This window comes from Ochotona curzoniae, unplaced genomic scaffold, assembly GCF_017591425.1.
Source record: "Ochotona curzoniae isolate NIBS_2020 unplaced genomic scaffold, NIBS_Ocur_1.0 scaffold_3208, whole genome shotgun sequence".
NCBI lineage: Eukaryota > Metazoa > Chordata > Mammalia > Lagomorpha > Ochotonidae > Ochotona > Ochotona curzoniae.
The window spans coordinates 7,547,592-7,561,897 of NW_024467106.1; the positions used below are offsets into that span (position 1 = coordinate 7,547,592).

The window sequence follows — 14,306 nt, forward strand, 5'->3', positions numbered from 1 at the left end:
TATTCTTCAGGGACTTTGAGCAGCAGTCTCCTTGTGCGCCCCCTGACACAGCCTTCCTTGCTCACTGCCAGTCTTATCCTCCTAAACAGCAACATGTCAGTGATGGGGCCTAAGGATGTGAGCCTCCATTTGCTGCATCCTAGAATGCATTTAGCAGGAAGCTGGATGTGAAGCAGAGTAGCCAGTACATGAACCAGTGCTCCAGCATGAGATGAGAGTGTTGCAGGCAGCATAGTGTGTTGTGCCACAAAAGCCACCCTCACCTGGCACAAGGCACTGTTTGAGTGTGTTGTAGATACAGTGACTGCTCATGCATTAGAAAAATGACAGCTTTCTTTTACTCTTCTCTCCACTTACAGAAAACACTTGCTGAGCAGAACTTGGAAGATGTCAGACAGCAGCTTCTGGCAGCCAGAGGCAGCCAGGCCAGTGCTGTGGAGGAGCTGGAGACCCGGGTACTGTGCTTGGGTGGTAATGGCTGAGAGACCCCACTTCTGTTATTTTAAGATTAATTTATTTATTTGAAAGAGTTACAGAGATAACAGTTCCACAGGTCATGGGATTTCCTTTATGCCCTCCCCTCTCACTCAGTTCCCCTATATCGTTACTATACTGTAGTTCTTCATACACAGTCATATGTCCATCATTGGAGGCATAGACAATGGCAGAGAGTCCAGCATCCTATTGTCAAGATATAGTAAACAGTTTCATTGTGAGTCCATCTTTGTCTGAAAGCAGAGATGCATATTGCATTGTATCCTCACTCCTGGATGTGATAGTCTCCATTACACGGTTACTATACATCCCCTTAAATGAAAAACCACAATACAATATCAAAACAAGAAGAAAAAAAAAAAAAAAAGAAATTAACAGCACCATGATGTTAAATAACATTCTACTGAATGACTAATGTGTCACTGAAAAAATGAAAAAGAAAATCAAGAACCTTCTTGAAGAAATGATGCCTCTGTATGATCTATGAGTCACTGAAGAATTTAATCAGAAGAGAGTGTTAAAGAGATGAAACTAACAAAAAAATCCAAATCTCTGAGATATAATTTCCTCTGATCTTTGTTGGTGAGATATGTCTTCTCTAGGCAACTCTCCAAGTGGCCACAACAGCTGGAGCTGAGCCAATCAGGAGCCAGGAGCCTCTTCCAGGTCTCCCACGTGGGTGCAGGGTCCCAAGGCTTTGGTTCATCTTACAGTGTTTTCCCTGGCCTCAAGCAGGCAGCTGGACGAAGCGGGGTTGCGGGATTAGAACTGGCGCCCATATGGGATGCCGGGAGTGTTCAAGACCAGGACTTTAATCACTATGCTATTGCGCTGGGCCCATTTGATTCATTTCTAATGTGACATATTCCTGGAATACCTTGAATGCCTACATTACGTGCTTCTCATTGTTGATAAGTTTGTTTTTTGTTTTGTTTTGTTTTTTTTCAGAGATATTGTGTAGGCATTGCCAGTGAAAATAAGTTTTATAACAAGTGTTTTGTATTCTTTATCTCCCGTTTTCTTGACGTCTTCCTCAGTGAACTCTGAGGTTGGCAAAGGCTTTTGTTCCTTTGCAGGGGAGTCTTCAGTAATATTCATTGTGCTTCTGTCTCTTCTTTTGCTCTTGGTCATTGTACTTCTGGTTATCAGATTCTTCTTCTTGGGGCAGGTTTCTAAGCTCTGCCACCCACAGGTCTACAGTTCAATTTTACTTATTGCAGTTGGTACACAGGTCTTTGCAGTCATTTGTGCCACTCCTTCCAGCGAATTCCAGGTCTGGGCTCTTATGTTAGATTTCCACCTTGGTGTCTGTAGCCCCAGCTCCTGGTTCACCAGTCTCCACCTCCTGTGATCCTGTGCTGAGGCTGCACCATTGTCTGTAGAACCTTTCTCCCACTTCCAGTTGGAGCAGGTCCCAGGATTAGGGAGACACCCAGGTGTCCTAAATAGCTAGATTGTTGTTGGTGCTGATCTTGCCAGAACCTGTTGGCTATTAGGTCTGAGGGCCACGTGGACCTATTTTAACCTGTACAAAACCATAGTCAGTGTTGTTTTCCTGTGGGACCACTGCAAGCCACTGAGCTCAGTGAGTTCTCACCGAGCTCAGTGCATGCACAGCTCACTGTTGTCCCCTGCAGACTTAAATTCTTTGCCACACTGTAAGAAACGGCACCTGATATGCCACTGCTGGGGTTCTTGATCTGCTGGCCATTAGGTCTGAGGGCTACCTAGACTTGTCTTGGGTGGAACCTGTAGGATGCCACATTGTTACAGTTCCCTGAGTTGGAAGTGAGTTCACTCCCAGCTCAGTGCATGTGCAGTCCTGCCCCATAGCCCTTGCCTGCTTGAACAAAATGGCGCCTGATACAGCTCTAGGAGGCAGACTAGGCTATGAAATCCACCCTGTTCCCACACCACCCATCTAGGATGTGCCACTCTGTCTCTGCTCCTGGTCAAATCAAACAGACCAGCACGACAAGTAGTTCTTTGTCTGAGTTCACCTCTGGAGCTCCTGGTAAACGTCCCTTCCCACCTTGTAGCTGGTAGAGTTTGGCTGCAGGTGCAGTTCAAATCACTGTTGACTGAATGCCACTGGAGTATTGGTCACTGCAACACCACACCATTGTCTCCACTGGTTTCCTGTGTCTGTCAGTCTCCAGGTACCCCTTTGCTGTTGTTCTGTCCTCTTCTATTTCCTGGAATGTGCCCTCTCTGTTTCACACTGGCTAATGTTTTTCCATATGTTTAAGCATGTTCTTACGCTATTGTGCCATCTTGATTCTCTGTGAGCAGAAATTCTTTCTTTCTTTCTTTTTTTTTTGGCATGGATTTATGTTATGTATTACGTATTTGAAAGTCAGTTACATGACCTGGCACGATGGCTCAGTAACTAAAATCCTTTCCTTGCATTATGCTGGGATTCCATGTGAGCGCCAGTTCATGTCCCAGCTGATCTACTTCCCATCTTGTGACCTGGAAGGCACCAGAGCATTGGTCCATAGCGTTGGGACCCTATACCCACTTGGGAGATCCAAAGGAAACTCCTGGCTCCTGGTTCCTGGCTTTGGATTGATTTAGCTCCAGCAGTTGCAGCCACTTAGGGAGTAAAGCAGCAGACAGAGAATCTTTCTCTCTGTCTCTCCTTCTCTCTGTAAATCTGCCTTTCCAATAAAAAAAAAAAACAGTAAATTCTTTAGAAAAATAATTTAAAATAAAAAGTTAGAGCGAGAAGGAGAATGAAAAGGAGATATTTCCTTCTCCAGTATACTCTTCAACAGTCATAACAGCCAGGAACTTCATCCGCGTCTCCCCTGAGGGTATAGGGATACATGGACTTGGGCCATCTTCCGCTGCTTCCCCAGGTGCATTAGCAGGGAGCTGGGTTGTAAGTGGGACACAAATTGGTGCCCGAATCAGATACTGGCATTGCAGCTGGTAAGATCTGTGTGAAGGAAATGATTAAAGCCGGGTAGACAAGTCCTCTGAAAATGTTAACTTGCAATATTTTAGGCAAAAAGAAATGAACCCAAGGGCTGGCAGGTCTGAAATTATAAAACACTTTGAAAATAGTTTAGGGTCTCAAGATTAAACACAGCAGGAAACTTGAGGGGGAAATATAGAAAGTTTTATATTGTTTCATTAAAACTATAAACAAAATTGAAGAAACCCACGTAATTTAAAAAGAATTGAATGAAAAGACAGTAGAATGCTATATAGAATGCTATATAACAGGATTATGGGTGAGGTTTTTCTCCTTTGACTTTTTCTGTGGTGCGGCTGTGTCATTATCTGAATTAGCTTGCATTTTAAAGCCATGGATTCCATGCTCAGCATCCTGAACAGAAGGAATGCTCTGTTTCCAGGTGAAGGACCTCGAGGCAACTCTGCAGGCCTCTGAGGAAAGGCTCCGGCAAAGCAGCGACGTCGTGGCTGCCCAGGAGGCGCAGATCCAGCAGCTGGTGAGTGGTCCCTGCGGCTGCTGCAGGCCAGCCCGCCATGCTCTCCCCGATGCCTGGCCACTGCCCCAGGCTCCCTTGCGCCATCTGCAGTAGCAGGAATAGGGAGGCAGGAGCTGCTGTGGGGCCTGAATTCTGCAGCGAGGTGGGCTGATGGGCTGCGTCCACCTGTCTTGGCTGTCAAGCCCTGCCCAGCTCCGGGCTCTTAGGCAGGAACATGGAGAGCACCTGTGATGTCGAGGGCTCAGCCCCAGTCGGGTTGCTGAGTTAGGAGCCAGGGAGATTAGAGCAGCCAGCATGTCTCACGTGTGCAGCAGCCAGGCGCTGTGAGGAGGCCATGCGCGTGTCAGAAGTCAGTCCTCAGCATAGCAGCTCACGTGGCAGAGGGGACAGTCCTGGTAGTCCTGTGTCACTCAAACATTGAATGTCTTACAGCCCAGTCAGTGGCAGCACCCACACCTTCATTAGGGCAACACCCTGGCTTTCACCACTGTGAGGGTGCCGACACTGAGCAGCAGCAGGAAAGGCCGTGTCTGAGGACTGGCTTGTACTGAGTGCTGTGCCCACTGCCCCGAGGGATGATGGCATCCAGGCCACACTCTGTCTGCCAGGACAGGCCAAGAACCAGGAGCAGCTGGATTTGCAATCAAGCAGGGCCACAGGAGGGAGCCTTGTTCCTTTTTTCTTTTTATATCCATTATTTCTTCCAAATATTCGTTCATTTATTTGAAAGAGAGTAACAAGAAGATACAGAGAGAAATCTTTCATCTACTGGTCTACTTACCAAGTGGCTGTGACAAGTAGGGGACTGGGTCTCTGTTCAGATCACCCCAAGCACTGGTAGGGAGCTGGTATGAAAATGGAGCAGCTGGGACTTGAACTGATGTCTGTACAGGATGCCAACATAGCAGGCAAGGGCTTAACTAGCTTTGTCACAACATTGGCCCTGAAGCACTATTTCTGGCAGTCACCAGAATAGGGCTCCCTCTAGACCGACTGTCCACTGGTGTGCCTGCAGGCTGCTGCAAACCAGGAGAGTGACAACGTGCGGCAGCAATGTATGGAGCGCACCCACACCCTCGAGGCCCAGCTCGCTGCTCTGGAGGTCGCACGGGCAGCTGACCAGACAGCCGCGGAGCAAAGGATGGTGAGTGTTTCGTGAGTGCAGGGAGACCCCATGGGGTGTCAGGCCCCTGCCCAGCCGGGTCTGCCCAGGCTCAGCAGGAAGCCCCTTGTTGAGCTTCCGCCACTTGCCAGATCAGTCTTCCGTTCCCAGGAGGCACCTGCTTGCAAGAACCAGAGTGCAAAGGCCGGAGGACCTGCACGGATGCGTTTTCTCTTTCCTTAGGCCCACATAACCTTCTGATGCTTTCTGAATTTCACATCACTCCTCCTGAATGGCTTTTCCCTCACACAGTTTCTCTCCCATCCCATGGTGTCTGAAATCATGTGCCTCACTCCTTCGTAGGAGATTTTCAAGTTCTATCTTTCTCAGCCCCACCTGCATTCTCTTGCCACCCCTGCAGTAACCAAAAACAAAAAGAGTGGCCTTTCAAAGTTGGCACGTGAAGGCTATGCCAGGGGACTGCGCCTGGGCTCTGTGGGAGTGAAGGGCTTCTCTGCTCACAGCCGCTCTGCTTCACTTGCAGCGAGAACTGAGGGAAGAAAACGCAGCCCTTAAGGAGAGCAGGAATGAATGTGAGCACTCTTTACAGCACCATCAGGGTGAACTGAAGAAGCTGAAGGTATTTATCTGAGTGACGCAGAGTTTCACAGAAGCATTCCAGTCTTGCCACGTGTGCTTGGCATGGGCAAGGTGACATTCCACATTTACAGTTACAGAGAGCGCATGGACCACGTCTGTGGTCAGCAGTTGTGTCAGGCAGCTGTTCACACCGTCCTCGTGTCCTCTCAGATCCAGAGTGATGGGGAATGACACCCATTTGGCTCTCAGTGTCCTCGAGGTTCTGTGTGTAAGTCATTGGGTCGCAGATCCATAGTGAGGTGCAGGTGGGTCTGGTCTAGCCTTGGACCACCAAGGCCCAGCAACTCCTCTGTGCTAGTATCAATAGCGTCCTGAAAGTCGTGCTTCAAGACAGGGCTTTGAAGTTCACAAGGATCCATGTGTGTTCATGTGCAGTAAGGAATACACATGGCCTTCCCTTTTGTAAATTTGAGTTTGTTTGTGCTTGTTTGTTTGTTTGTTTGAAAGTCAGATATACAGAAAGGAGGAGAGACGAGGAGGATCTTGCATCAGGTGATCCACACCCCCCCCCCCAACACAAGTGGCCACAACGGCTGGAGCTGAGCCAATTCGAAGCCAGGAGCCAGGAATTTCTTCTGGGTCTCCCACTTAGGTTCAGTGTCCCAAGGATTTGGGCTGTGGACCTAAGAGAAGAAAGCCCGTATCTTTAAAATTTTAATCATTTGGGCCTGGAGCAGTAGTCTAGCAGCTAATGTCCTTGCTTTGCATGCACCAGGATCCCATATAGGCACCAATTCTAATCCCAGCGGCCACGTTTCCCATCCAGCTCTGGCTTGTAGCCTGGGAGAGCAGTCAAGGATGGCCCAAGGTCTTGGGATGCTGTACCCACATGGGAGACCCAGAATAAACTCCAGGCTCCTGGCTTCAGATCGGCTCAGCTCTGGCCGTTGCGGCCACTTGTGGGATGAATCATCAGATGGAAGATCTGCCTCTCTGTCTCTCCTCTCTGTGTATATGACTTTACAATTAAAAAATAAATAAAATAAATCTAAAAAAATTATTTGTTTTTATTTATTTGAAAGAACAGAGAGGGCTGAGAGAAAGAGCTCTCCGAAATTCTCCAAAGCCGCCAAAGAACTGGGGCTGGTCAAGACCAACAGCTGCTAGGAGCTCTGTCTGGGTTCCTTGGGGGGTCCAAAACACAAGGAGTACTAAGTCCCAGGCATTCCAGTGTGGGGTGCAGACACCCGACACGGCAGCTTCAGCTTGGGCACTGCAGCACCTTCCCCTCCGTGCGCTTCCTGCAGGTCTCCTGGCTCCCCAGGCCCTTGACGCAGCATCTCAGTTGGTACGTGATGGCAGTACTCACCCAGCATGCTGCCTGCACTAGGATCTTCTCTGCCAGCAGTCATGACTGAGTGCCTGCACCTTGGATGAGTTCGGTTAATAGTGCGGGCACTCATGCCATAGAGCCTGCGTGGTGGGAAGCGTGAACTTGGAAGTCACTTGCTTTGTCATGTAATCCTTCAATAAATTCAAGGACCTGCAAGTGCCAGCCCTCAGTGTAGTTTGAGGAAATGTGGCTCTGAACAAAACAGGCAGCTTCCCCTCCCCCTCCGCCCCTGCACTAGTACCTGGAGACAGTAAGTTAGGGATGAAAGATAATGCTGTGAAGAGGAAGTCCAAGCAAAGGACAGACAGAGGAGGGAGAGAGGGCACTTCTCAGCATGGTGGTTAAGGAAGCTTCCGGCGACGAGGAGCAGAGGATGGGAATAGTGAGAAGGGACAAGCATGTGAGTGGCTTCTTGAGGAGCAGTGCTCCAGACAAAAGAAATGACAGATGCAAAGGCCCACTAGAGTGAGGAGCTTGGTCTGTTGAAAGAGAATACAGAGGCTGTTGTGGCTTTAATTGGTGGTGGGGGGAGAAAGTAGGCAGGGATTAGAAGGTGCATGGGGAGACTGTTGCACAGGTAAGCTGTGAGAAGTTTGTTGGAAAAGGCTTCCTCTGGCCCACGTGGAGAATGACACGTGACTGTGTGTGTGTGTGTGTGGAGGGCTAGCTGAATGACACGTGACTGTGTGTGTGTGTGGAGGGCTAGCTGAATGACACGTGACTGTGTGTGTGTGTGTGTGTGGAGGGCTAGCTGAATGAAACGTGACTGTGTGTGTGTGTGTGTGGAGGGCTAGCTGAATGACACGTGACTCTGTGTGTGTGTGTGTGTGTGGAGGGCTAGCTGAATGACACGTGACTGTGTGTTTGTGTGTGGAGGGCTAGCTGAATGACACGTGACTGTGTGTGTGTGTGTGGAGAGCTAGCTGAATGACACGTGACTGTGTGTGTGTGGAGAGCTAGCTGAATGACACGTGACTGTGTGTGTGTGTGGAGGGCTAGCTGAATGACACGTGACTGTGTGTGTGTGTGTGTGTGTGTGTGTGTGTGTGTGTGGAGGGCTAGCTAAATGGCTAATGACAGTAATCTGTAGGCCTGGTCACTACAGTGATGGTCTCTGTGATCCCTGGTACCTCTCTGTAATTTTTGGCTAACAGAAATCAAAATCAGACATGATTACATGAATTAAATGGATAATTAAAACTGAGGAAATACTGAAAGTTACCATTTAATCCCTTTTCCACAACCTTTTTAAGAATCCCAGAAATAGCCTTTTACATGTACATATGATGTATGGAAAGATTGCCTGTAAAGCAAGTCTCCAGAAGTTTCAGCAGGTTGAACTGCTGTAAAGTTATATTCTCTGACCATAAGGTAATTAAACTAGGAGTCAATCATTTTAAACAGTATGAAAAGCTGCCTTTTGAGCCCAACGCAATGACTCATTGGCTAATCCTCTCCCTTCAAGTGCCAGGATCCCAGATGGGCTCCAGTTCGTGTACCAGCTGCTCTACTTCCCATCCATCTCCCTTCTTCTGGCCTGGAAAAGCAGTTGAGGACAGCCCAAAACCTTGGGACCCTACACCTGTGTGGGAGACCCTGAAGAAACTTCTGGCTCCTGGCTTCAGATCAGCTCAGCTGTGGCCATTGTGTCCACTTGGAGAGTGAATCAGTGGATGGAGGATCTTTCAGTCTCTCCTTCTCAGTCTTCCTTTCCAACAAAAAATAAATAAATACATCTTGTAATGCAGTGAACAGAAGTACTTCCTTAGGTGGGCTTGTGGCACAGCTGTCACTCCCTGGGATGCCCATATCTGGTATTGGAGTGCCTATTATAAATTCTGGCTACTTTGCTTTCAGTCTAGCTGCTTGCCAGCACATCCCCTGGGGTATTGTTACTGAGGGCTCATGTAGTTCGGTCCCTGCCACCCACCTTGCAGACTAAGGTTAAGTTCTGGGCTCGTGGCTTCTGGCCTGGCCTGGTCCTAGCTGTGTCAGACATCTAGAGGATGTCAGCAGTAGGGAGATAGTGCTCATCTAGCCCTGTGTCTGTCTCTGCATCGCAAATAAAATGAAAATTAATTAATTAAAAATAAACAACTATGTTTCCGTGTTATCTGGTTAAAAAAATCCAAAAGGAAATGAGAAAAAAATATTTTTAAGATTTATTTATTTTTATTGGAAAGCCAGATATACAAAGAAAAGGAGACACAGAGAGAAAGATTCCGTCTGCTAGTTACTCCCTAAGTGGCTGTGCAAGCCAGAGCTGAGCCGATCCAAAGCCAGGAGCCAGGAGCTTCTTCCAGGTCTCCCACGTGAATGAGAGACAGAGAGAAATCTTCCATCTGTTGGTTCACTCTCCGAAGGGCCAGAGTGAGCAGGGCTTGGCTAGGCCTGAGTCAGGAGCCAGGAGCTTTTTCTGGGTCTCATGTGGGTAGCAGGAGCCCAAATGTGTGTGGACCACCTGCTGGTGCTGTCCCCAGGCAGTAAGCTGGATTGAAAGTGAAGTGTCTCCATGTGGAGAATGAACCAGCAGATGAAATATCTGTCTCTCTAAATATGCTTTGCAATAAAAAAGAAAAAAAGCCCGCAAGTGTTGGGAGGCAGGAACTCAGTCCAGATGACCACGTGGGTAGCAGGGCCTCAGCTGGAGCTCTCTTACAGGGTCTGCGTTAGCAGGAAGCCGGGACTGGGGCCAGGGATGTGACATGCAGGTGTGGAAGGCCCACTCCCTCATTGGCTGGCTCTGGGGTTCTGAGTGGAAGATGTTAACCTACGACCGCAGAAGGATTCCTCTGAGGGTCAAAGGTGACTGGAGGGGACGTACCTGTTTAGTTCTGTAGGACAATGCTGACATAAGTCGGTTCCCCACGCTTCACTCTTTCCCATGCCCTCGTACGTGATCTTCCTCCTGTGCTCCTAGGCTAAAGGTCACTTCCAAAATTTGCCCACTTGGGGCCGGCACCGTGGCATAGTATGCTCCTCCTCTACCTGTGGCACTGCCATGCCATATGGATGCCCATTGTAGTTCTGTCCGGCTCCCTGCTAATGGCTCAAGTGCTTGGGCTCCTACACCCATGTGGGAGACCTAGAAGGAACTCCTGGCTCCCCGTTTCAGACAGGCCCAGTTCTGGTTGTTGTGCTCATTTGATACAATGGGTGGAAGAACTCTGTCTCACTGCCTTTCAAGTTAAATAAATAAATTTTTTTAAGGTTTGTTTTATTGGAAAGTCAGATTTACAGAGAGGAGGAAACAGAGATCTGTTCGCTGAATTACTCCATAAGTGGCCACACAGCTGAAGCTGAGCCTCATCCTGGTCTCCCTGCAGGGGCACAGGATCCCAAGGCTTTGGGCCGTCCTCAACTGCTTTCCCAGGCCACAAGCAGGGAGCTGGATGGGAAGCGGGGCCACTGGAATTAGAACCGGCGCCGATATGTGATCCCAGTGCGTGCAAAGCGAGGACTTTAACTGCTAAGCTACCGCACCAGGCCCAATAAACAAATCTTTTTAAAAAAATTTCCTCACAAAAGCTCTTGAGAGAATGTTGCATTTATGTCACCCTCCCTCCTGCCCACCCCCTTCTCCATGGAGCATGAAGATTTTCTCTTCATGTATCCAGCTGTGGTTGGGAGTGTGGAGAGCCCCTGGCAGGCTGTTATCTGCAGTGTCCCAGGTCCCCCCTCCAGGCTTCCGAGGTGGGCCACCAGGAGCAGGTATGTCACCTCCCCGAGGCTGAGTGCCCCACCGCCCGCACGGGGGTCTGGCTTAGGTGGAAAGGGAGAGTGAGCTGTCCTGGAAGAGGTGGGCAACTCCCATAACCAGCAGGACGACCACCGGAACTGGGGCCCTCTGCCTGCGTTGCTGTTCAGCTAACCCAGGGGGCATCCTTGCTCTCCCTGTCCCTGCAGACTGGGTGGACGCTGCCCAGCATCCCCCAGCTTGCAGCCCCCAGGCAAGGTGTTTCTGCTTAGCTGCAGCTCAACAAGCTGATGGGCTCAACATGGATTACAGAGTGTTGGGCTAACTCGTGTAGTTATAGCATCATTCATGGGCCATACCAAGTTCAACTTAAAGATTAGCTAGTCAGGCCTGGCGCGTAATAGTTAAAGTCCTCGCCTTGCATGTGCTGGGATCCCATGATGCCAGTGATCCCATGATGCCAGTATCCCATATGAGTGCCAGTTCTAATCCCAGAGGCTCCACTTCTGATTAGGCTTCCTGCTAATGGCCTGGAAAGGCAACAGGGGAGGACCCAAGTGCTTGAGCTCCTGCACCCACATGGAAGACCCAAAGAAACCCCTGGCTGCTGCCTTTGGACCAACCCCAGCTCTGGCCATTGCAGTCATTAGGGGAGTGAACCAGTGAAGGCAGCATCTGTCTGTCCTCTCTTTAACTTTTCCTTTCAAATAAAAATAAATTTTTAAAGGAAAAATAACCTTTAACAACAGCAAAAAAAAATGAGATACTGTGATTGGCCGGATCTAAGTCCCATGCCACAGAATCAGGGTTTCCTGGTTGACAGCCCTGCAGACCATGTGGAAGTTGAGAGCAGAGCCAGGAGCAGGACATCTCACCGCACTCCCCGGGGCTTCCCCTGGAGCAGCCAGCAGCCCCTGGGGGCCACGGGGCACTCTGCCTGTTGGTTGGAAAGGCCTAGGGTTGGAGCCCTAATGTCCAAAGGTGCTGGCTGTCTCCTAAATGTGGCTCCAGGACCTTGGGCAAATGACCGAAGTTCTCAGAGCCACACTTCTCTCCTGTGCGACAAGCTGATTCGCATGAACTAGTGACATTCTGCCCTATAGAAAGTCGGTCAGCGCTCAGGATTGTTCCCTGTGACCCAGCTGCCCTGGGCCCACGCCCTGTGCACTCAGTTCTCAAGTCTCCTGGACCTGTGCTTGCTTTTCTTTTTTTTTTTTTTCTTTTTGATTTATTTATTGTAATTGCAAAGTCAGATCTACAGAAAGGAGGAGAGACAGCAAGATCTTCGTCTGTTGATTCACTCCCCAAGCAGCCACAACAGCCAGAGCTGAGCCAATCCAAAGCTAGGAGCCAGGAATTTCCTCCGGGTCTCCCACATGAATGCAGGGGCCCAAGGCTTTGATCTGTCCTCAACTGCTTTCCCAGGCCACAAGCAGGGAGCTGAATGGGAAGTGGAGCTTGCCGAGATTAGAACTGGCCCCCATATGGGATCCCGGCGCCTTCAAGGGCGAGGACTTTAGCCGCTAGGCTACCGTGCAGGGTCCCTGTTCTGGCTTTATAAAACCAGTTTGATGAGCTCCATTACCTGGGCCTGGGTACTGGCCAGGGTGCCCACAGGACACGCCTTCCATGATGTGCCCTTTGCTGGGAAGCAAATGTACTTGTCTACCTAGACAGCTCCAGAGGGAGGCAGGTGGCCCCGACATCTCTGACCCTGCAGGGCTGCGCAGGAGGTTGCAGCTCAGGGACATGCCCTGGTGTGGAGTTTACTCTCCTACCTCTTTTCTGGGTTCTAGGAAGAATGGAGCCAAAGAGAAATTGTGAGTGTGGCCATGGCCCAAGCCCTGGAGGAGGTGCGGAAGCAAAGGGAGGAGTTTCAGCAACAGGTAGGTGGGCCCCCATGCCCTGCTGGGCTGGGGACCAACGGGGCGAGGCTCCGCTGCTGGGAGAAGCAGCCTCCTTCCCCAGGGGCCCGCGGGGCGGCCCCTTCTGGCAGAGCAGGGGCTGCACAGGGATCCCCGTCTGGGATGAGCTAGCCATATAGTCCACACCTTTCACGTAAGAAACTGAGTGAGGATGTCTCAAGCACTCACCTGGTGTGGGCCTTGACAGGTGCTCAGGAGTAGGAAGTGACCATCATGACAGTGCGGGGCAGGCCTGGGCAGAATGGCCTGGCCCTGGCTGGCTGGCTGATGGCCAGGGGACAGTGGAAAGAGAAGGAACGTGAGCACACAGACAGGAACAGAGGCTGCCTTGACTGCGGCCCTCCCGGAGGCTCTCAGTCCCTGAGTGACCATCCGACAGCTTCCGGGAGGAGGGGCCGCTGTGGCCACAGACCCTTTTACGCCACCGCCTCCCTCCCAGACCACCAGCCTGACAGCTGCGATGGAGGAGAAGGAACACAGTCTGCGGGAAACATCCCAGGTGCTTCTGCAGAAGGAGCGGGAGCTTGTGGAGCTAGAGAAAGGTGAGGAATCAGCTCCGGCCAAGCCAGCGGGCCTGTCCCATGCGGCCCCTCACTGTCCGCAGGCCCGGCTCATGCAGCGCCCCTGATCTGTGCCCATGCCAGGTCACGAGTCAGCCCTGCTGCAGCTGCGCCAGCTGCAGAGTGAGTTGGAGGTACTGAGGGGCCTGCGGGCAGTGGAAACCGCGGCCCAGGAGGACCTGCTGAGGCTGCCCAGCACACTGCACGTAAGTCCCACCAGCAGCGCGGCCCCGGGACAGTGGCCGCTGGGCGGAGGCTGTGCAGCCTGAAAGCCCTTGTACATAGCCACACCTGCCCACGTGAGTGGAAAGCACCACAGATACCACGAGGGAAGCTGACTGACCCTCAGGCAGGCGCTGACTTGGCCTTCTCCAACAGGCACTGGCTGCCTGGCGCCACCCACCAGGCCACACCAGTGAAAGAAGCCCACTCCCCTCCGGCACACGCATGTGGCTCAGCTCTTAACCAGCCGCCCCTACCCTGCAGGTGAGCTCAAAGACCACGCAAGATCCTGCGTACCAGCTTCCAGCTGCAGGTGGAATGCCAAATGGTGAGCTGGGGGCTCTGGAGCTAGGGAAGTTACAGAAGGAGAAGCAGGACCTGGAGCAGCAGCTGACCGAGAAGAACAAGGTGAGGGCGCCCTTGACCTTAACAGTCTTTACCCCTCTCCGTCCCAGCCTGTGATATCAGCCACCTTGAAAGGGCTTTCTTGGTGCTCTCTGGAACTTCTTTAGTCAGAAGGGCTTCCATCTTCCTCTGTACACTCCCTTTCCCTGTCCCCTTGACATACCATCGGGGGCTCCAGCCTGCACAGTACATGGTCCTGGGGTCACGCACCCTCAGCACCCCTTCCTGCTTCTGATTTGGAGGTGTGTTTGGTGGGAGAGGAGGGGATGTTACTCTCAGTCCAACATGTGGTGCTGTTGGTGGGGTCAGTGACCCACTGCGGGCTCACCCCAGTCCCCTTGGGGCCACCTCGCCGGACAGCTTCATGTGCTGATGGCTTAGTGCTCTGGCCAGAAACTGCGTATTTTCTAAGAAAACAAAAACTCTCCATGTCTCTTACCGCAAAGTGC

The 14,306-nt window shown here is 50.9% G+C and overlaps 1 protein-coding gene across 5 annotated transcripts in view; it reads left to right on the top strand.

Annotated features, from left to right (window-relative positions):
- The window catches only part of GOLGA1 (golgin A1), a 42,594-nt gene that overhangs the window by 19,872 nt on the left and 8,416 nt on the right, over positions 1-14,306 (top strand). For all 5 annotated transcript variants that reach the window (XR_005886222.1, XM_041004614.1, XM_041004615.1 and 2 more), the window contains 8 exons: positions 360-455; positions 3,858-3,953; positions 4,969-5,097; positions 5,600-5,695; positions 12,542-12,631; positions 13,110-13,212; positions 13,315-13,436; positions 13,717-13,860. Coding sequence is in view for 4 of the 5 variants with exons in the window: in XM_041004614.1 (XP_040860548.1) it covers positions 360-455; positions 3,858-3,953; positions 4,969-5,097; positions 5,600-5,695; positions 12,542-12,631; positions 13,110-13,212; positions 13,315-13,436; positions 13,717-13,860 (876 nt within the window). In the remaining variant the exon portion in view is untranslated. The remainder of the gene's footprint in view (positions 1-359; positions 456-3,857; positions 3,954-4,968; positions 5,098-5,599; positions 5,696-12,541; positions 12,632-13,109; positions 13,213-13,314; positions 13,437-13,716; positions 13,861-14,306) is intronic.